The 21315-nt window shown below is 37.0% G+C and overlaps 2 protein-coding genes across 4 annotated transcripts; both read left to right on the forward strand.

Annotated features, from left to right (window-relative positions):
- The first annotated feature begins 2329 nt into the window (after nt 1–2329).
- LOC116247995 (glyoxylase I 4-like) lies at nt 2330–5735 on the forward strand. Its single transcript, XM_031620520.2, has 4 exons — nt 2330–2541; nt 4252–4360; nt 4653–4863; nt 5596–5735. Exons 1-4 carry the CDS (start codon nt 2366–2368, stop codon nt 5658–5660), a joined length of 561 nt encoding a protein of 186 aa, XP_031476380.1. The 5' UTR covers nt 2330–2365; the 3' UTR covers nt 5661–5735.
- A 103-nt stretch (nt 5736–5838) lies between these two features.
- Nucleotides 5839–19646, forward strand: LOC116247994 (uncharacterized). Of its 3 annotated transcripts, XR_007572497.1 has the most exons (15): nt 5864–6241; nt 6372–6451; nt 6993–7084; nt 7582–7742; nt 9113–9264; nt 10700–10836; nt 10971–11138; nt 11296–11366; nt 14388–14459; nt 15869–16006; nt 17408–17563; nt 18439–18491; nt 18588–18772; nt 18898–19048; nt 19154–19646. XR_007572497.1 is itself a non-coding variant. In XM_050076066.1 (14 exons), the coding sequence occupies exons 1-14, from the start codon at nt 6172–6174 to the stop codon at nt 18907–18909; spliced, it is 1515 nt and encodes a 504-aa protein (XP_049932023.1). In that variant the 5' UTR covers nt 5839–6171; the 3' UTR covers nt 18910–19646. The 3 variants fall into 3 exon arrangements, 2 of the variants coding, with proteins under 2 accessions (XP_049932023.1, XP_049932022.1); XM_050076066.1 differs by having other exon boundaries at nt 5839–6241; nt 18588–18740; nt 18898–19646; XM_050076065.1 differs by having other exon boundaries at nt 5865–6241; nt 18898–19646.
- Nucleotides 19647–21315: the final 1669 nt, after the last annotated feature.

The following is a 21315-nucleotide window of genomic DNA, read 5'->3' on the forward strand; positions in this document are numbered from 1 at the left end:
TATACATAAGCCATCACTAAAGATATCATAAACCATTGCTAGTGCTTCCAATACATGGTGTTTTAGCAATGGTTTTTTAAATATTTTGTCATTTGTCTACCAATTGTTTAGAATATACATACAGGAAAATTGAATGGTGACTTTAATTTTTTAAAGTCAACTAGTCATCTAATTTGCATCCATCATGATAAGCGATTAAGAGAAAAAAAAAAGAAGAACAAAAAGAAGAAGAAACATGATTGGTAGTTTCATCATCTAATATTAGTTCTTACTTTTTTTCTCTCAATCATCCATCTACATAAAATGGACGCTTTAAACAAATGGTTGAGTGACTCTGATAGCAAGAGTCATTATATATATATATATATGAGTTCAAAGTCATGATTTAGAGCTCATATATATTAAAAGCAAGGTGAAACTTGCCCTGCGTAACAGCCGTTTCCTTTGGGGACCCTGTCATAGAGTCCTTAGTCCCGCAGCTCGGGCTGTGTCACAGCGCTAAGAGGACAGCCCGTGGTTGAGACGATACACCAGTTCGTATATTGTTAGAACAGCATGAAACACGGATCTTTTCTTTCAAAATTTTAATCAATTTAACGTGGGAAAAGATACTCTATTCAAATAACTGTTCAGCTCTTTTGTATTCTTGAAATAGGGAAGATTCTGTAAAAGGCTAAAACCCTTCTCCCTTCCTTCTATGCTCTGGGTTCAGGGCTGCTTCGAGGCTAAAAACATATCGCTACATTTTTTTTTAATAAAAAATAATACTATCACCATTTATAGTTTTTTTTTAATCAAAAGTAATGCTATCACCATTTATAGTTTAGAAGAGTAGCATCTACAAGAATTGAACTAATGACCGAACTTTTAGCAGCCCACCAAACCACCAACCCAACCATCTCTGCTATGCACGGACATTTGCCTTTAAAAGGCACTAGCACATAAATGGTACATTTTGCTGCTGCATTTTCGGTTCATATTTTATGGCCAAACTGCGAAATCTTTATATGCAGCTGATTTGACTTCATTAATAGCAAATACTTTATACAAAGGATCATTCTATTCTGAAACCGTGAGCACAAGCATCTCCGAAATAAAACACGACTTAATTAGACCGGCAAGTTGTCCAATAATAAACAGCGAGAATCACTTTTTAGTGGGTCTAAGCCATGTCATGTCATGTTTAATAAATTGTAGGAAAATTAACTAATCTACTAATATTATAGAAAGTATTGGTGAAATCAAATCGCAATAAGAAGCAAGTTTATGTCGTTTTGCTCAATAAAGAAGGCAAATTGAAAGAAAGATGCCGAAACCGGTGATGCCACTTCTTAAATGAAGTTGTTTAATTTGTTCATTTTCTGATTGGATTGCCTAAGTTGGAAGCCAAAGATTGACACATCACTGCTACAACTTGCCATGCAACTAGTGAGACTGCTATTTCATTATTTTTTTTTTAAATTTATTTAATGACGAGGAAGCTATACAGCGTCGATGGTGCCGCCGCCCGTTTCATAGGTTTGCTTTAGGATGTGAGTGGGAAGCCGGATATACCAGACAACTAGAGTGCAGCACGTTTACCATTTGTAGTACAGAAAAATTAACTCTCACAAGAATTGAACTGACGACCAAGTCTTCACATTGGCGACAAATTTATGAGAATATTAGCAGCTGCTAGAGAACTTGAAAATTTTGAGCATTTTTTAGTAAATGAATCTTTAAAAAATTATTTACTTTTATTAAAAGAGAAATAGCTCTATATGAGCCGTCAGACTATGGCATATTAATGTTTGAGATGCTTTGGGATTTATCAATCAGGAAACCAAATATGAAACGCACACAAGAACAATGATAGCCCAACTAAAAAAAGAATGCAAGATGGATACCTTTGAAAAGTGAACCGGTAGATGATTCAGAGCTTCCCTCAGCATTGAGGTGGAGCTCATTTGGATACAGGGTCTGACTCATCTTCAACAAATACGTAACAAATTTGGAAGTTGGACTAAGCAGTATAATATCAGAATATTCTTCATCAGTTAAAAGGGAAGTCCCCTTACAAGGATTAAAAAAAAAGTAGTGAAAAAATTAAAAGTCTAAAAAAACATTTGTTTTAAAAAAAATCTTCAAAATATCCCAACTTCCACCTTTTTTTTTGGTACATATCTGCCAACGTAGTATTTGCCGCTCTTTTTTTTTTAAAAAAAATGAGTCTCTTTTTAATAAAATTTTCATTGATCTCATTTTTATGGTGATAATGGCCTAATCAAACAGCTATCAGTATAGTATATAAGCGCCTGATTCCAAACAGGAGTAGCTCTCACTAACGAAAGTTCATTCCCCGAGAAAGAAAGAAGGAAAGTGAGTTATGGCCTGTCAACAAGAGAAGGAGCTGCCGGCAGCATCAGACTGTGCGCTGCCATTGGTCTCCGTCAACCATGCCTCCTTCCTCTGCAGCTCCGTCGCCGACACTGCCAACTTCTATCAGGACGTTCTGGGCTTTGCTCTCATCAAGCGCCCTTCCTTTAACTTCGACGGTGCCTGGTATATATTATTAGCCCTCAATCTTTCGAAAGACGTTTTCTCGTCTCTTTGTTTCGTATCATGCAATTGTTCTCTCATCTTCGCAAAAGGTCTAACCAGTGAATTGACGATTGCACCATTAATAGCACAGTCCATTGGAAAGTACAAACAGATTTGACCCTTATTGGTATGTTATTGTTTTACTTATTTGCCTAAAAAAATTGGGATCGATACAGTTTGAGAGAGACTAATGGAACACTTTAAAAACTGAGGTTCTATTAATCTACTTGAATATTTGAGACCGATACATGAAATAAACGTATTATTACTGTTGTCAAATGCCTCCATGTACTTATAATAAGTGTTTTACATTATCGGCTTGACAATAGTTCACATGTATTTGAGCCACACCTTTTCTAGGCAATAGCATGTCCTTTCAATTGCATCGTTTTTTACATGAACTTATATATATAATCATAAAAAATGTAAGACCCTTTATATATGTTGGATTAATCAGACGTTTCATAAGTTTATTCTTAAGTTAAAATCAATCACATACAAAGGCGAAGCCAGGAGGTGCTAGAAGCCATGCAGGCCCCCCTCACGTTTCTGAAAAATTGAAATTTACATATTAAATGATTCAAAAAACGCGAGTTTAGCCAGCCCCATAGCACTTTTGAAAAATCGATATTGGCTCCTGTGAAAAATTTTAAAAAATTGTGTTTATTATGTTGCATGACTGTTTGGCCCTCCCCAGGACGAAATTCTGGCTCCACCATTGATCACATAAGCCACATACATATCATGGATTAACTAAAACAACTTTTATAGTAGTGTTTGAATAACACATTGAAAAAATGTTCTTTCATGAAAAATGGTTTTGTAAAGATGATTTCTTTTTTAATGAGTTTTGATAAACATCTATTTCATGTTTGGGTGGGTAAGCAAAAACTGGTTTTTTCACTCCCTTATGCAAACAGAGTTTGCTGTTTTCAAGCCATCCAAACAAGTCAAAAAAGGCATTTTGGTTTGGGTGTGTATCCAAACAAGTCCTTAACCTTGAGATCAAAGGGACCCTTACATATACACCTCCTTCTTCATCAGCTTAATGGAAGGCACGTCTCCTTTCATTCGTTTTAGATGATGCTTAATCAGATGAATATTCACTTTCTAAATTACTGTGAACAAACCATTTATTTTCGCTTAAGATACGACCCTGGTGGTTCGTCACTAGCCGTCTATTTTTACAGATCTACAGTGTGTTTGGAGGCAGAGGAGGAACCAAAAAATTTTCATGAGGTGGGCAAATTAAAGTTTTTAAAGGAGCCAAAATATCATTTTTCAAAATTTTTATAAAGAACAAGTAAAATTTTCATTACATAAAACCATCTACTTAGATAATATTGATCAACCAGCATGGTAGGACGGGCTGCGTCTCCTTTCATTCGTTTAGGTGATCATTAATAAGATGAATATTGACTTTCTAAATTTTCATGAATAAACCATTTATTATCGCTTAAGATAAGTTCGACACTGGCCACCCATTTTTACAGATGTACAACAACGTGTTTGGAGGCATGGAAGGAGTCAAAAATTTTTCATGAGACGAATTAAAGTTTCCAAAAGGGCTGAATTAAACCTCTATGTGGCAGGAGTTCACTTAAAGTTTATTTTATTCCTTCTCTTGAGAGAAAACCCCATAGTGAATATTGACACTTTTGTTACTTGCAGGTTGTTCAATTGTGGCATAGGAATTCACTTGATTCAGTGCAGCTCCATCAGTGACATGCCCAGGAAGTCCCAAGTTATCAACCCCAAAGGCAATCACATCTCTTTCCAAGTAAGGACCGCAAGCTCTTTCTTTTTTTTTTTTTTTTTTTTTTTTTTTTTTTCATGAACAAACTCTTAAGCTTGCATATGTTCCAAAACTTAGCTTACCTATTTCTCAAATAAACGGATGTATACCATAAAGGTAAAACTAAATGGCTGTACTTATTTAGTTAAAAAACATAATTTTTGCTAAGAAAAGAATGAACTGAAGGTTTCGGTTTTGTTTATTCAATTTATCAGCAAAGAACAGTTCAACTTTCTCTACCAATATTTTCTGAATCTCTTGGGAGAATATATTGCAGTGTGGAGACATGGAGCTGGTGAAGAAGAAGCTGGAGGCCATGAGCATCAAGTACGTGACGGGGATGGTGGAGGAAGGAGGAATAAGGGCGGACCAAGTCTTCTTTCACGACCCCGATGGATACATGATAGAGATTTGCAACTGTGAGAAGCTTCCAATTCTTTCTCTTCCGCCTTGCTCCATCAGCCAATCTTTCTTCACTTCAAACTGCAGTAATTCATCGTAGCTCCATTTTAAATATCCTACCTTCAACTTTTAGCGTTGTTCTTTTCCTTTTCTTTGGATTTTTCATTGTTCCTTCCGATAAACAGTCTCACTCAAGGGGCCTTTAATGGCCTTGAATTTTGATTTTAAAATTAAAATTCTAGAAAGAAATTCGCTTTAAACTGAAATCCAAATGAAAATTTCAGTTCTAGTTTTCATTTGTATTCGGTGGTCTGGAATTCTGATTTCCCAATTGAAAATGATGCATTTGATAAAAAAAGAATTAAAATTTAGAATACATGAGTTAAAACCATCATGACATGTGCCTTGAAAAGAGATGATTTTTTTTTTTAAATTCTGAGATCACAACTCCACCACCTTGGGTAAAATCACAATTCGAAAATTTTGATTCAAGAATGAACCTATAATCCTGGAATCAAAATTCTTGGTTTGACAATGCAATTCTTATCTCATAAAACATGATAATTTTAGTTATAGAATTCTACAATTCCAGCCTCATCAAACGCCTCCTGAACTAAGTCAACTAGAACTTTGATCATGAACAAAATTTCACATGTTAGTATTTTAAAAAATGTTAATTTGGCCCCTATAAACTTTTAAAAGTATATAATAAAACCCTGTGAAAAATTTTTGTGGCCCCAACAAAAAAAACCCTAGCTTCTGTAGCAAAATGACGTGTCAATAAAACTTTTACACATTATCGGCATGAATATTTGTAGGCAAGCCTCTCAGAGTTGCTGCTGCACGCAAAATCTCTTTGCAGAATTCCATTGGATCAAACTAAGATGGCGGAGGGTAAATTTACCAAGTGATGTTATGGCCACTGCATGGGCAATTGTAAAGCATTGCTCGTCTCCCCCTACATCTTTTCTTTCTTTCTAAATGTAACATGGTGTTTGTCCACCATCAGTTGATTGTACTGGTTTAGCTTTCCACCTTTTTTGTAGTTGTGCTTTCTTGACAATTTGATACTCTCCGATAAAAACTTGTTGAAATTGAGCAACGCTTTCACTTTCTATTGTTTGTTGAGTCCTCAAAAATGCGTCCCTGGGGTGGAAGTTGGAACCATTTGTTCCCGAAAATTCTCGCCCTCCACAATCATTGCTATACATGATTTCCCCGCATTCAAACGCGCCCTCCCAATAAAGCAACAGAGGAACGGAGTCCCTCGCTCTCAGTCTAATCTCTTTCTTTCTCTCTTGTCTCGCGCGCGCGCGCGAATCCTGTGGAGTCGTACAAGAAGGAGTCGTCGTCGAAGGATTCGCCCTCCCGATCCTGCAAGAATCGGTCTGAAAATGGCGGACGGAGGTGCCGCCGGCGGTCGGAGGACCTTCAGCCTCACCCACACCTTCTTCTATCTTATTGGTACAGCACTGCTCCCCGATCCATCCGTAATATCTAGATGTTTAGTGCAAATTGCAGGCAAAATTTCTCTTGGTTTCAGCATAATCGCCTGCCCCGCTGTTAATTTACTGCCGTTTCTTGTCTGTTCCAGCGTCGCAGGTTCTGTCGAGGCTTCTTTCTTTTTTCTTGAATTTGTTGATTGCTCGCCGGCTTACGCAGGAGGACTACGCGGTAATGATCGTTCTTGTTTCCTTTCGTATTTCTGTTTTATTTTCCGTGTCTCCGGCTGCTGCTACTGTGATTACTATTCCCGCGAAGTGCTATCGGAGCGTCGATATAATTGTTGAACTTATTCGATATTGAGGTTCACTTCGATTCAGGAAAATGTCAAGCCGGTAAAATTTCGTTGGACTTGGTTAAAGGATAAAGTTAGTGGGTTCCTTGAGCAAGAACTTAATCGTCGCTGTCCTTGCACAGACCTAAGATTGCGATTTCCTGAAAAATACGAAGTACGTTGCCGTTGGTTTCGATTCTAGCGATGTCGAAATTGGTTCCCGGGAATACGGATGGAAACACTAATTGAATGAATGTGTAAACATATTCTGTATATGCGCATGCGCGTGCATGTATGTTGGGGATCAGATGCTATTACACAATATGCATGTGGAGATGAATTTCTTTCTTCTTTTTTAGTTTGCGTCTAAGGCATTGGTTAGAATTATCTCGATCACATGTTCATTTTTGTAATCTTGGTTTGTACAATTTTCTGTAGCTTTATGCCATCCAATTTCATCTCTTGGTGACTTCCATTCTCTTTCTCACGCGTGAGGGTTTTCGACGGGCGTGCATGCGGACGGACCTTTTGTAAGAAAGTTTTCTTTGATGCCATCTAAAAGAGTGGTTGGGTGTTTATTTTTGTTAAAGATATTTCTTCCTGCTGACTAATACACTTTCTTCTCTTTCCTAGCTCTCGACACGTCGACTATTTTGCTTTTTATCTTGTTTTCTTTTCCAAAGTAAGTTCTGAGGTTCATCTGAATTTCCACCAGGTCCTCTCCCATGGGCATACCCCTTTCCTGTACGACTCGAATCTTCTGAAATTGATCTTGACTTCTCTTTAGTTGTCTTCAGAGGCTTCATTGGATTGTAAATGGTATAAATGTGTTTATATGTGCATACTTCTATCGCAAGTGACAGAAAAGATCATAACGGTAACAACATGCATAAAGATCATAACCTTAACAACATGCATAACGGTATCTGGATTTAGATTCCAAGATAAAGTAGAATCACTTAACTTTGTGGGCACTCTATTCATGTTACCATGTGAACTCTTATTTGTTACCTTCTTCAAATCCCAGGCATGGTGCAGATGTGGCTGAAAATTGTACCAAAATATTGGAAATAGCATGGTTGACTGTTCCTATTGGAGTTGTTTTTACAATTGGAGCTTGTGGTTCCGTCTTCTGGTGGCAAGCACTTAACTTTTCAGACCAATATGCACGTGATATCTTGCTTCATGGTAAGCTTTTTAGTTTCTGGAGTTACTAAAGTTTTGTGCTTTTATCATAATATTCTTCTGGAGTCATGCTCTAGAACATTTTTTAACCTAATCTTGAATTTGACCCCCTTGTCTGTTTTTGGTATTCATTCAATTAATTTTGAACTTCATGTCCACAAATTGGAGAGCTTGAATACTAGCTATACATTCAGCCTTAATGGCCTTGCGTCTAATTCATAGTATAATCATGGGAGTGTGCTGTCCCAACTTCTTTCAGCTCTTCTTGCATGGCCCTAATCCTCACATGCATTGATACTGGAAAATGTTGTTTTGGGTTTTATCATGCTTGTTCACCCTCACATTGATGCTATCATGCTCCAGCGAGACTTTGATTTTACTATATATTTTGTAATTGCCCTGAAAAGATAGGTGATAATTGCAGTGCTAGGAGAGGGCCTTACATGAGAATCATGAGCCAAAAAAAAAAAAAAAAACTAGTTAGCAATCTTTTGAAGAAATAGTCCCTGCCAAGAATTGCTGTTGAGTGTCACTTTTTATGTGAAATGCATGAATTAATGGTCAGAAAAAACGTTATTCAACTCTTTAGATTCTTTTATTACTCTTTTGATCAAAAGAACTCGCAAATATTAACTACTATTTCTTCCGAGCAGCTTTAGAGGAGGAGTGAGATCCATTTTTTGGGGACTATAGACAAAAATCTGTCGTTAATGGCATATAGATAAATCTAGTCTCTCTATACACCACAGGGTGGTATTTACTTAACTCTTTTCCCATTGTCCACCAAGCTTGATCAAGCAAGCAGTCCTAGACCTGGTACAGTGTGGAGCCTCCTTTTTGCGCCCATGGAACTAGAATGGTGCTAGATAGAGGCGTTTAGCTGAAAATAAAACTGAACATCAAATCGTGCCAAATGATATAGATTTTGGCAAAAATCACAATGGCAGGAAAGTTGATGAACAAATTGTTCAGCTTCAAGTATGTCATGCTTGAACTCACTAAAATTATTGTTTATGTGAAAAGAATTCTGAAGTGGTTGTTGAGTCTTGGGAGAATGCACAAGTGGTTGTGGAGTCTTTCCAATCTTTCGCTGGCAATTGGCGCTTAGATGCTAGAGTGCTTCTTAGAGTCAGAGACTATACATGTCTGATACTTTCACTATCTGTTTTTTGTTACCTATGTAAACATGTCTATAGGAAAAGTTCAAATTTGGAGTTTATGTGTAATCTGGCTTCATATCTCGTGCTCATCCATTAGTGGTTCTTAGATACTTATGGTTTATTGGTGCATTGTGTGTACTGAAACATAACACAGTGTGTCTCCATACTTCAAAATCATGAAACTGTGTTGCACGTCTTTCTGGATTTTAATAGGTTTTGCGTGCATTCTGGAGATAGTATCAGAACCCTTCTACATACTTTCCCAAAACCTATTGCTGTTTGGTTTAAGGCTGAAGGTTGAAACAGTGGCAACTTTTTCTCGTTGTTGCATGACCTACTTTCTCATTGTCTGTGAAGCTAAAATGGTAAGTGCTAATGTTTTTGGACACTTCATTATGCAAATTTGTAAGTGGACTTGTTTTTAGCTTGTAGTTTACTTGAAGCTAAGTGCTTTGATCTGGTTCTAGTTTTTCCCTGCTATAAATCTGTTGATTTGACAAGTTAAGGCTGTATAGAACTTAATTCTGTACATTCTTTTTGATCCTTTTATGAGTAGCCTGGTGCTTTTGGTGTAGACCTTAGCTTGATGGCATAACTACACTTCATACATTATTCCACTGAATGACATTTTTAATCTTCATTATTATGAAACTGAATCTCAATAAATTTCTAAAGTGTTGTAACTGAAATGGGAGGTGCTAATTTTTTACTGAATTCTTGACTGCTAAATACATTAAATTAAAGAGGGTTATGTCATGTGCACATCTACATGAAGCCTTTGGGTTGCCACCAGTGAAATTTTCATTATTGCTTCTAAAATCAATGACATCAGTTCCTTAACTAGTGAAACGAAGTTGAATCAGAAGCTAAATTATAGAAGTGTCAGAGCCCAGCACCCCAGGAAAAAAAAAAGGTTGTTTTGGTGCTGGGTGGGGGGGTGGGTGGCAGAAGCTCAAATGGTTGTTGCTTTTGCACGTGGAGTGGCTGGATGCAACAGGAAAATGCATTTTTTAAAAGCATGCCTTGGATGCATACAAAGAAGGAGGGAGTGCCTTTTGAGCTGTAATGCAACAGAGGACTTATTGAGATGCCTGTGGGCTGGTTTATGGTGTCCCATTACTGATGTTCATCAAGCAGGCCATACTAGTTAGCTCGAGTCTTCTCTGGCAAGTGAGACCTCATATTCAGAAACCTTTTGAGTTTTTTGAGGACCAAGAAGCCTGTTATTTCAACCGTTCCTGCAGAACATCACCTATCCTTTGTTTCATTAATCTAATTGTGAACCTGACAAGCTGCCAGCCTCCACTAACCTGTAAAAGAAATGTGTATTTGTTTGTATTGACAGTTATCATTATGGTGTTTATGCCATTTTTCGTAAGCACAACTTAGTTCAATCAAGCATCTGGCAGTCACCAATTCCATCATTTCCCTCTTTCATTTAGGCTGAGGTCTTACTGTGAACTCCACTCTCCACCTTTGTTTAGAACCTTCAATATATTAAATTATTAATCACTATCTTGCATTGGAAAAATGCACCTGCTCCTAATGTTACTGCTTTTGGAACTATCAGACTCATATTAATCAATAAGAACCAGACAGTTAGTATATTCACAATTCAGCGAAAGCAGCTGTTCTCCTTGGTAGTATATAGTTTCCCTACTTTTGTAGCATAATTCTGTATTTCAAAATGAGACTTCATTTGGTTTCTGTTTAGGGGAGACTGGGAGTATCATGCGAGTAAAACTTTTATCCTTTTCTTTATCTTCTCAATTTTTTAGTTGTTGATGAACTGTAATGCAGGGAAAGGGACAAATATTTGCCATATCACAAGCTGCTTATGGAGCTTGCTTGCTGGTAGGCTATTCGGGGTACTTCCTCTTCTCTCAAGCAGTTGGAAGACCAAATCTCATTAGTGGGATTGTTCTTTTTCCTGCAAGGTAGGTATCTTCTACTTGCCCGTCCAACATTTATGTCTTCTTGTAACATGTTTCACAGGATATGCAGCAGAGGTATGTCTTTTATAATTGGAAACTGGAATTCAGTAGTAGTTATCTTGTTTGTCTTTTTTCAGATTGTGTGATTGGAAGAAGTATGACAAGAAGCTTTTGCATATGTGTGTTTTGTTTTCCTTCCAATCATTGCAGAAGTTGGTCCTGCAAGAAGGAGAGAAACTTGTTCTTGTTTTGTTCGATACACCATATAATCAGGGTGTCTATGGCCTCGTAGAAAAACTAGGCAGGTATCCTTTCCAGAGGATTTTCTTGCAAAGATATGCACATACATCATCCTCCTGTTTTATCAGATGCCAGTTCTTTTGCTGCGAACTTCTTGTTGTTTAAGATCTCTCAGCCTTATAAGATCCGAATTTAATCAAACTTGAATATTATTACAGGAAGCTTAGTGGTGAGATCCGTACTTCAGCCTTTTGAAGAAAGCTTATTTACTGTATTTGCAAAGATTGCATCAGGTTTGATTTCCATGCCTCTTTAATTTCTAGACCTGTGGTGTTCAGTTTCATTGAATTGAATTTAGAATGACATCTACATTTTTGGCTTAATTTTATTCATGACTTTGCTAGATTTTGTAAGATCATCTATTAATTCTTTCTATTGTTCTCTTTGTTAATTTCTTTCCATGGACACTAGATTTGCTTGGAAGTTGTGTATTTGATTGCACAAAAAGTTTGGAGGATCATTTCTGTTGTTAACTTGTTAATGTTGTCTCTTATTGTTGCGTTGAATTATATATTTTCATGTACATTTATTCAAGTGTTATCTCAATGTACACGCAAATGCACATCTGTTTGAGTGTATATATCATTTTATGCATATCCATAAAGGAATCTAGAGTAATTAATTTAAATGAGTAGGATTTTGTTATGCCTAGTAAGGTCAGGATTGAGGTGGGTTTGTTGTTATCGTGTATCTTAGGTACCCAGACTTTCAAGGATGAATTAAAAGGCTCACTCTTGAGGCATATTATCCCTTGGAAATCTCATGTATATCCAGGCTGGTCATAAATTATTTACTCAACTATCTTGAATTCCAAAGAAAAGTTGCAATTCCTCTTCCATATGTTTGTCCTTAATGCTAGAATTGAATGCCTGTCAACCCCTTTTTCACAATTAATGTACATGCAAGTATTTCTCCTCTTGTAAAATCATCTCAAGTCTTTTACCTTGGGCAGGGGGTAGTAATATCGATGGTCTATTTACCATATCCCTCATTGAAATATATATAACCAATGTTATCATTTATCAAAAGCATTGAGATGTAGCAAAGTACAACACTGAGTAACATCGATTCTTGAAGCATCATGTAATCCTCAAAGCATAATACACAAATTAAAAGTAAAATAATACGTATATGTGTAATCTGATTATATGTACAGACATTTGCACACTTGCACATGCAGAGGCAGAACATAAATGTGTATTAGATTTTTTTCATTTTTCCCTTGGAGAAAGAAAGTAGAGAAAGGGATGTAAGGAAATACAAAGATAAATGGAAGTTAGTCACAAAAAATCTGTCTTGTTAAAAAAAAACTTGATAAAAACGTTAAAACAATGAAAAAAAGACTGTCTTTTTTCCCTTTTTTTTGAAAAGCTCCAAATGAAATTTTCATGTCTTTTTCACGTTTTTATTGCTTTTTTTTTTTCTCATTATTTTTACATTTTTTTTGCTTTAAAGTTTAAAACTTAGGTTAGGAATATTTGTCTTTATTCCTATCATTACTAAAAGATCATTTTTATCATTTTATCATTTTATCAAGTTATTTTTTATGTTTTCTTGTTCGTTTTTCATTTATTTTACCTGTCCCTTATTTTTAGGAGTTTTTCTTTTCTACAAATTGCTGAATCTTTTCCGAGAATTTCAGCTTTGCTGAAAAATATCTGAGAAACCTTACCGTTTAAAACCCATTAACGATATTTGTAACTATGAATAGAAACATAAAGCACACCAGATTTATTCAATGTGCAGAAAGAAATGTTATGCAGAATAAACAAAAATAACATTGCACCCAAAAACCATACCCTAACAAACTGCAAAAGTTCATTTTCCTTTAGAAGAACAAAGAACAAGAAGAAGGTAAAAGGAGGAAAGAAAGGAAAAATGAAAAATAAAAAGGAAGAAATAAAAAAAGAAAAAGGAGAAGAAGAAAAGGAAGAAAGAGAAGAAGAAGAAGGATGGAGATCAAGCTCATTGGAGTCCGGCTGAAATTTGGCTGGAAGTTGCTGCTCAATGGATATTCATGGGTTCAGATGCATCAAGTTTAGGAAACGAACGAGGCAGCCCCAGAGCTTCCCTTTTTGTTAGACGTTTTTAGATTGAAGTGATTAAAATTGGATGCGCTGCGATTTTGACCCTCTTTTGAAGAACAAATAGTAGTTTGTGCCTTATATGTGAGGTAGCTTTCTTACGATAGCATGTCTTGTAGCATTCTGTGGTGTATGCGGTTGTACTTCAGCACTACTTTATTTGTGCACGGAAGCACTTGAGGTTACACTATGTTACGAGGCATCATTTTTCCCCTCAATGCACAATTTTGACAAAATTGTGTGTAGCACTATTGTATGTATCGTATGATACTGTGTATCATAGGATACCATTGTATGTTTTGACAACTGTGATATGATACACCACTCTTAAAAGGGTGGTGTATTGCACGTGAATCATACTTATGAGTGTTCATAGCTATACATGCTTATATTTATCTATGACATGTTTTTTTATAAAGAGCATAGTATTTTCTTGATTTTTCCGATTTTTCTCTGTTTTTCTTGTTTTTTTCATTTTTTAACTTAATTTTATAATATGTTTACCAATACATTATGATACAGCGTATCTATTGACCCGACCACTATGGGTTGGGATATCCACTTTATAACATTGTTGTATGGCCCTTCCTTTTCTATTCCAAGCCTTAAGGCTTGCCATGTGTTGTGTGAGTTCAAGACTAAAAAATAGGTCAAGGTTGGTAGTGGATGTCTGCGGGAAAGTAAGCATATACATGACCAGTTCACATAAGGTAATCAAAGGACTGAAGGAGCTAGATGTGGATTTCTGATAATCATATGCCACAAGTTTCTCCTTGGGTTTCTGACTTAAAATATAAATGGATTTCTGAAAATCACATGCAAGGTTGGTAGTGGATGTCAGCGGGAAAGTAAACATATACATGACCAGTTCACAGAAGGTAATCAGAGGAGCTAGATGTGGATTCCTCATAATCATATGCCACAAGTTTCTTCTTGGGTTTCTGATTTAAAATATAAATGGATTTCTGATAATCACATGCCACAAGTTTCTCCTTGGGTTGGACTTAAAATACAAATTAACTTGGTATAAGGAAAACCTGCACATACCATCTTGCACAGAGGGAGTGGATTATGTATCTTATACACTTGCTTGGATTTGCATTTGCTTTCGATGCACTTAAATACTGAAAGTATATGGCTCATCTATTTTTTATTTTACTTTTTCTGCAGGAGAAAACTCTTCAAAGAACATTAGCTTGGAGAATCTTATTGTCCTGGCCTTGAAACTTGTCATTTTAATTGGTACAATTCTGATGTCTTTCTTTTCTGTTGACTACTATTTATTTACAAAAAAAAAACCTTTAAATTTTGAACAGTTTCTGTATATCATGGAATAGGCTTTATGTTTCATCATGTTTGGTTGGATCAGTTATCATACTTAAACCTAGGTCCTCACCATTTAGCATGTTGGGGGCATCAAAATCCTGTTTCTGACATTTGGTCCTGTTGCTGATCATCCTGTTGATTGTTGTCAGCCTAGTATTAGTACACAATTTTGTTTTGTGTTCATCTGCCAAACATGTACTTTTACCTTGCTGTTGGGGTTTATGTTTTATCTTTATTGAAATCCTGGAATGCTGAAATCTCCATTCATAATATAGCATCTGTTTCTCATCTACTTAAGAGTTGACACTTCTCTGTTTCATATTTGTACTGGCATGTATTAGGCTTTTGAAAACCAAAAGAAATAGTAAATAGTTCTTAAATGAGTTGCTTGTAGCATGACAATCTTAATTCCTTTTGTCCATGCACTCTTCAAATGTTTACTTCCAGTCTATTCTTTCCGTCCACTTGTCGCTTCCTAATTTGCACGTTCCTAATTCATATGCATTTCTTTTGACCTCTCATTTTTTCTTCGCCTTCTCATATGAATCATGACTTCTCAATTCTGCTTCTCTATTTGGCAACAGTATTTCCAGCTGCCTTTCTATGAGATTCAAAATTGATGTTGGTGTTAATACTTAATAACAGAGATTTGACCAACCGTCTCGTTCAACCACCTAATCATATGCAGTCTTGTGCCAAAACATAATAAGAAATATGAAAGAACCAAAAGTGTTAAAATTTGTAATAACATTTCCTTACAATGGCATGTATTCGTTACAGACTGGTTGGAGACCCAATTAATATAATATTTGATATCAATGAACTAAACAAAGTTCTAAACGCATCAGTTCGGCAGTGAGTCTAAGATGTTGAAAAGAAAATTAATAGATCTTGAATGAGATAGGTTTAAGCCTTTAACACTAAAATATTGCCATGCTGAGTTGAAGATGGTGATGTTGGGTTGTGTGGCTTATAGTGCTTTAAGAAGCAGACCTGCTTGAGCAGATCGACTGCTATTTCTACTTGCCAAATATAGTGTAAAGTTTATGAAATGAGCGGTTCTTATGTCAGAGATGACAGTAGAAAAGAAAGTTCTTGGGCAAGTAAACGGAAATGAAATATTTTACTTCTTTTTGTTGTATCAAATCATCAAGAAAATGGATAGATTGCTCTCCACCTCTTCCTTTTCCTAGTAAAATGGCCTATAGTTACTAGTTCTTTTCTCACAGTTTCATCTTGAATAATATGATATTTAAAAAGTGAAAAAGATTATAGTTCTACGCAAAAAGTAGTTAGGACCTTATACTGTTTACCATTCACATCAGGACTTGTCGTTGTTGCCTTTGGACCGAGCTATGCTTATGTTCTCATCAGGCTACTATATGGGCGAAAGTGGAGTGATGGAGAAGCTTCGGTTGCCCTTGGTTACTATTGCTTTTATGTTCTTGTTCTAGCGGTGAATGGTTAGTATCTTTCTTCAAGTATTGGATTGTCTACCTTAGGTTTTCATGATTTGCACATCTTCTTATGTTTTCTAAGAAATTCTATGATAAATATTTTGTTGCATGCATGCTTCTTTAACAAATTGAACTATTACCTCATTGGCAGCATATGCCGTAAAAAGGAACAGAAAGTCCTCATAAATGCTAAGTTTCTCATAAGCAGTGTATGTTAATAACTGGTGTGGCTTATTGCCTTTTAACATATGTATGCTTGCTCAGGCGTGCTTAACAACTTTGTATAGCTCCAGTGAGATTGTTTACTTTGAAATAAAAACGAAGTAATGTGCATTCTTAAATCTTAAAAAGTTGTGGAAACCTGATATTCTGCAAAAACAGCTTTAAATTACAAGGAACCTCAAAGGTTTTTGGCCTTAACCTTCATTAATAGTTCTTACGAGACTGCTTTATAATGGTTAAAGTTTGTCTGAATTTGTGCAAATCTCAAAAGCATCTCGGTTACATGAATTCTTCAAAATAGTTGTTGTATCCTAGTTGACACGAATTGGGTGTGGGTGCGGCACTCAACAATTTGCTTCCTTTTTCATTAAATCAATGTTAACCTCATAAATTGTGCCTTGTTAATTCTGTACATATATATATATATATATATATTATGCATGTGCGTATTCATCTTGCACCAAAGTTTTTCCAAAAAATGCTACACTTGCACCCACACTCTGCAGTTGAGTGAGATAGCTTACCAGTGATTCACTAATATTACCTTAAAAGTTAAAACAGCTGCATTTTGGATGGCCATGCACAATGTTTTTTAACAGATTTGATTCACGAAGCAGTCTGATCCCTGGATTATTTAGATGCTTAAAATGACAGACTGACTTTTTTATCACACTCAGTGGTACCATTTCAAGTGGTATATAGGTAGGCAACATCTAGGTTACCCAGGTAGCCTGTTCTCAGTCTGGATCAAGTTTTACATCACTCTTTCAGATACACAAATGAAACATATTATCAATTTGGTTATCGCTAACTTGAGAAGACCTTCAAGGTTTATTATGTCTGGGGAGACTTACAACGTTACATAAACCAATCATTCAAGTTATGTGGATAGTTCAAGAGTTTCTGTAGCTATTGATAGGGAGGGGAGAGAATTCTTGCTGGCACATCTGAAATCATGGTCTTCACATTCTCTGGGAAGGTCTATATACAAAGTTCTTTACTTGGAAGAAATGATCTGCCATCTGTTGTTCTAATAGTTCCTTTGCATAATGATTTACCACCTTGTCAACTTACATGAGCCATTGCGTTCTATCCAATGAAAGCTGCACTCTTGTGTGACCAAGTTGATTTTCTCTTGTGGTTCATATAACATTGCTAACCAACATGTATTTGGTGTTGTTTTAGGAACATCGGAAGCATTTCTTCATGCTGTGGGATCCAAGCGTCAACTGGTGTGGTCAAATATGTCTTTGTTTCTATTTTCTGCCATTTATATAACCTTAAATGTTTTATTAGTTCGATATGCTGGAGCAGTTGGGCTGATTGCTGCTAATTCATGTAGTATCCTTTTTCTCCAAACCGTTCCCCATTCTTATTTCAGAATCATGCATCTGGACATATCTCACAGTAAACCTGATTTGATCAGCAATAATACCAAATGAATGTTTTAGTCAAAATTTTGGGATAAAACAATTGTTTGGAAATGGTTTATCTTCCAAATTTGGTCCTATTCCATAACATTAAGTGTTGTTTAACTACCACAGTACTTGGGCTGATGATATCAGTCATGTCACTAATATTCTTCATACTGTTGTTTTCTGCTATCATAAAAGCCATGGATGCTGGCAGGGCATTCTCTATGTGGTCATAGAGGTAAGTTGCATTCAGCATCATGGACGCTGCGATCCTCATGTGTGGTGCACCTTAATCCAGAAAAATTTCTCAGCCATTTCATATTATAAGTCAAAATGACAAAATTGGCCGAGCTCGCATATCACTTGGTGTGATTGCTTGATCAGTGATCAATTCAGCTGAAATTTCAAATCTGTCCCAGCTGTCACTATTTGAACACATGCAGATACTGTTCTATTTCTTCCAATGCAGATAAATTCTTATTTAACTCTATGTTTTGCAAGAAAAATCAAAGGTGGAGGCAAACCAAGGGCAGAGCTACAGGTTTCATCCCTTGCAATTTATTTTTCACCTTTTGATGCGATCAAAATTTCTTATGCCTTTAGAGTATTATCATCTTTGCCGAGTTTTAGTCTTTTAGCTAAAGAAAAGTTACCTTTTTTTCCCCTTTCGAATTTTATGTTGCTTCTGACGTAGTAGATTGCCAGTGATCCCCTCAAGCATTTGATATTAGTGCGATCTTTTGTTATTCTTGTATTGTGCTTGCTACTCTGCCCAGCACTCTTTTCTTAACTGCCTTCCAGATATGATGTTGAGGATCACTTACTCGGCAGTTTTTATGAAGCAATTTTTTAAGGTAGCAAGTTTATGCTTGGTTTTGCTCAGATCATTTGATATTCACATGCATTTTTTTGTTGCAGTTGTAACAATAACAATATTTACATTTAAACAGCGCTCTGCCTCTTTCTCTTTGCACCGATGCTTGCCCTCTGCTGGAGTTTGCTTGGTACTCCTTATGTCAGGCATCATCACACGTGTGTCTGAGAAGATTCTGCTAGATGCTGATCACTTCGTACCAACCATGCTTACCCATCTTCTTGTTGGTGTAGGATGTTTCTGCATATCTGCCTTTCTCATGTACCCACATCTTGTCTATGAAGTCAATGAGTTTTCTATCCACTTTTATTCTGCTGAAATTAATCATAGCTGTTGGCGTTAGGAATAATGTCCTGCTGGTGTTGTTTCCTAAATTTGCCCCACAGATATCGATGTGAGAGGGATTTCATCAAGAAACTTCTTGAGCTGCATCAGATGAAAACTGGACATACCGACTGAAGCAAACGAGTGCAAACTATTAATGCAGGAACTTCCCCATCCTCCTTTTACTGGGAAGCTGAAGTGCAGACTGTTACGGTGAGGACTCCTTCCCCCTTCTCTCCCACCCCAAAGGCACTGCTTTGCTTCTTTCCACATGCTGCATTATTTGTTGAGGGGCGATGGCTAATTCGCTTTATGCAGATCTAAATTGCCGTTGTTCTCATAGCAGTGCACTGATACCATCATTGGAGCACCAAAAAATTCTCACACAATTCTTTCCTCTAGTTTGTTGGTGAAATTCCATTTGATAATTAATTTTAAATGTTCAGCTCTGGTCTAGTCAGTAATAGTGAAGGCCCAGTTTTATGGAAGGATGTAATCTTTTCTTGGTTTTGCTTTGTCGGGGGTTTGGGGGAGGAGGGGAAAGGAGACTATGCTCTCTTTCTCTCTCTCACAGCCACACACACGGATGCCAGTGCACATGCATGTGTGTGTTTGTGCAAAGTCATAACCCACGCCCATTAACTTAAAAGGGTTCAGCTAGCATAATTACCAAAGAACTGTATCTTCATTTTCTTTTGTGCTACTACTGTTAGAACTAGGTGCTTTTTTGGGGGAAACATATGTCATCTTATGTATTTCTAGATGAAAGGGGTAAAACTGTTGTTTTATACTAGATTCATATTTTTATTGACCGCCTTTCAAGTTCAAATCCAGTTTAAATTAGGATATACATTGAAAATTTTCATGAGTTTCACTAGCTAAATTTTGCTCAAGTCTCATATGAGCGGTCTTAAGAGGCTATGGCTTAAACGATCATTAGGAGGCTATGTTATGCATTGAGCCATCATTAGGATTGTAGATGATGTCATTGATTTAGAGAAAATATTGGTCTCGCTATGCTATTGCAGAGGCGTAAAATTTTCCTCGCAAGTTAATGCATTCAAAAAACTTAAATCTCATTTGCACATAGAACATATCGCTTAAAATTTTAAACGAGATACTGAAATTTCATTTGTACTAAGAACATCTCGCTTAAAAGTTTAAGCTGAAACTTAAATGTCATCTGTACGTGGGGCATCTCGCATAAAATGTTGAGCCACTCAAAGCAAGTTCCATCACGCGGCTCACCTTTTTCATGATTTGATAAGCTAAAAGAAAATTGAATCTCGCACTTTCAAATTTATAACTGACTAAATTTTGCTAATGAGGGACACGTATGTCAGACTTTTGGGATTTGATTCGTGAAAAATGAAACTGAATGATCGGTAGTTCCATGTTTTTTCATGGGGAAACAAAAAGCCGCCGCTGAATATTTTTTTGTATGCAAAAAATAATTTTTATAAATTTTTGTTAAAATAAAACATTGCTTCAAAGCAAGTAGGCTTGGGTGTCCGGTCGGGCCACCACCTGGTACCCGGTCCGGTCGGGCCCAGGTCCAACCCGGGAAAACCGGGTCCCGGGCCTGATGGTGCGGCCTGGTCCGGCCCGTCCCTCATCCTCCGCTTCTCCTTCTTCCTCCTTCCCCCTCCCCTCTGCCTCTCCTTCTTCTCCCCCTCCGCCTCTCCTTCTTCCCCCCTTCTCCCCCTCCGCCTCTCCTTCTTCCCCCTTCCCCCCCTTCGCCTCTCCTTCTTCCTCCACCTCCTCCGCCTCTCTTTCTTCCCCCTTGGCCCCTTCCTTCCCTCTTCCACCTCCTCCGCCTCTCCTTCTTCATCTACCTCATTGGCCTCTCCTTCTTCCCCCTTCCCCACCTCCGCCTCTCCTTCTTCCTCCACCTCCTTCCCCTCTCCTTCTTCCCCCTTCCCCCCATTGGGCCCCTAAAAGCAAGTGTAAAGAACCATCAAGGGGCATGATATAGCTGATTGAGGTGCAGCTGTGTAGTTGAACTTCGCCGTTTAGTTCCAATGTGTGATGCTTTTTTGTGCCGTTAAAGAGGTGGAATGTGCTCCATTGAATTTAAGGTGTCCTGCTGCCCACCCATGCCTCAGTGCAGTCCATAACCTTGGAGGCTTGAGGAATGGTAGGCAACTTTGGGCTTCACAAGAGAGATGGATAATTTCTAGCTTATCTGGAAAGCAAGTGTAAGAAGGGAAAAAAATGCGAAAGTGACAACAGAAGGAAAATTCAAGTGCAGCTGCTTAAAAAAAGGCTTCTTGAAGATTTCATAAGAATCAGGCGGTATAAAAAATATCATGGCAGTCAAAATTAACTTTTATCAGCTGAACTCGTGGTAGTCAAATATTGGCAATGAAGTAAATAGATAAAATCCCATCATCTGTCAGGTGAAAGTTCAGTTTAAGACTTTTAGATGACCCAGCAAAAAACTCAAACCCAATTGCGATTGCTGGGTAGCTAATCGAATT

The sequence above is a fragment of the Nymphaea colorata genome, chromosome 2, assembly GCF_008831285.2.
Source record: "Nymphaea colorata isolate Beijing-Zhang1983 chromosome 2, ASM883128v2, whole genome shotgun sequence".
Lineage (NCBI taxonomy): Eukaryota > Viridiplantae > Streptophyta > Magnoliopsida > Nymphaeales > Nymphaeaceae > Nymphaea > Nymphaea colorata.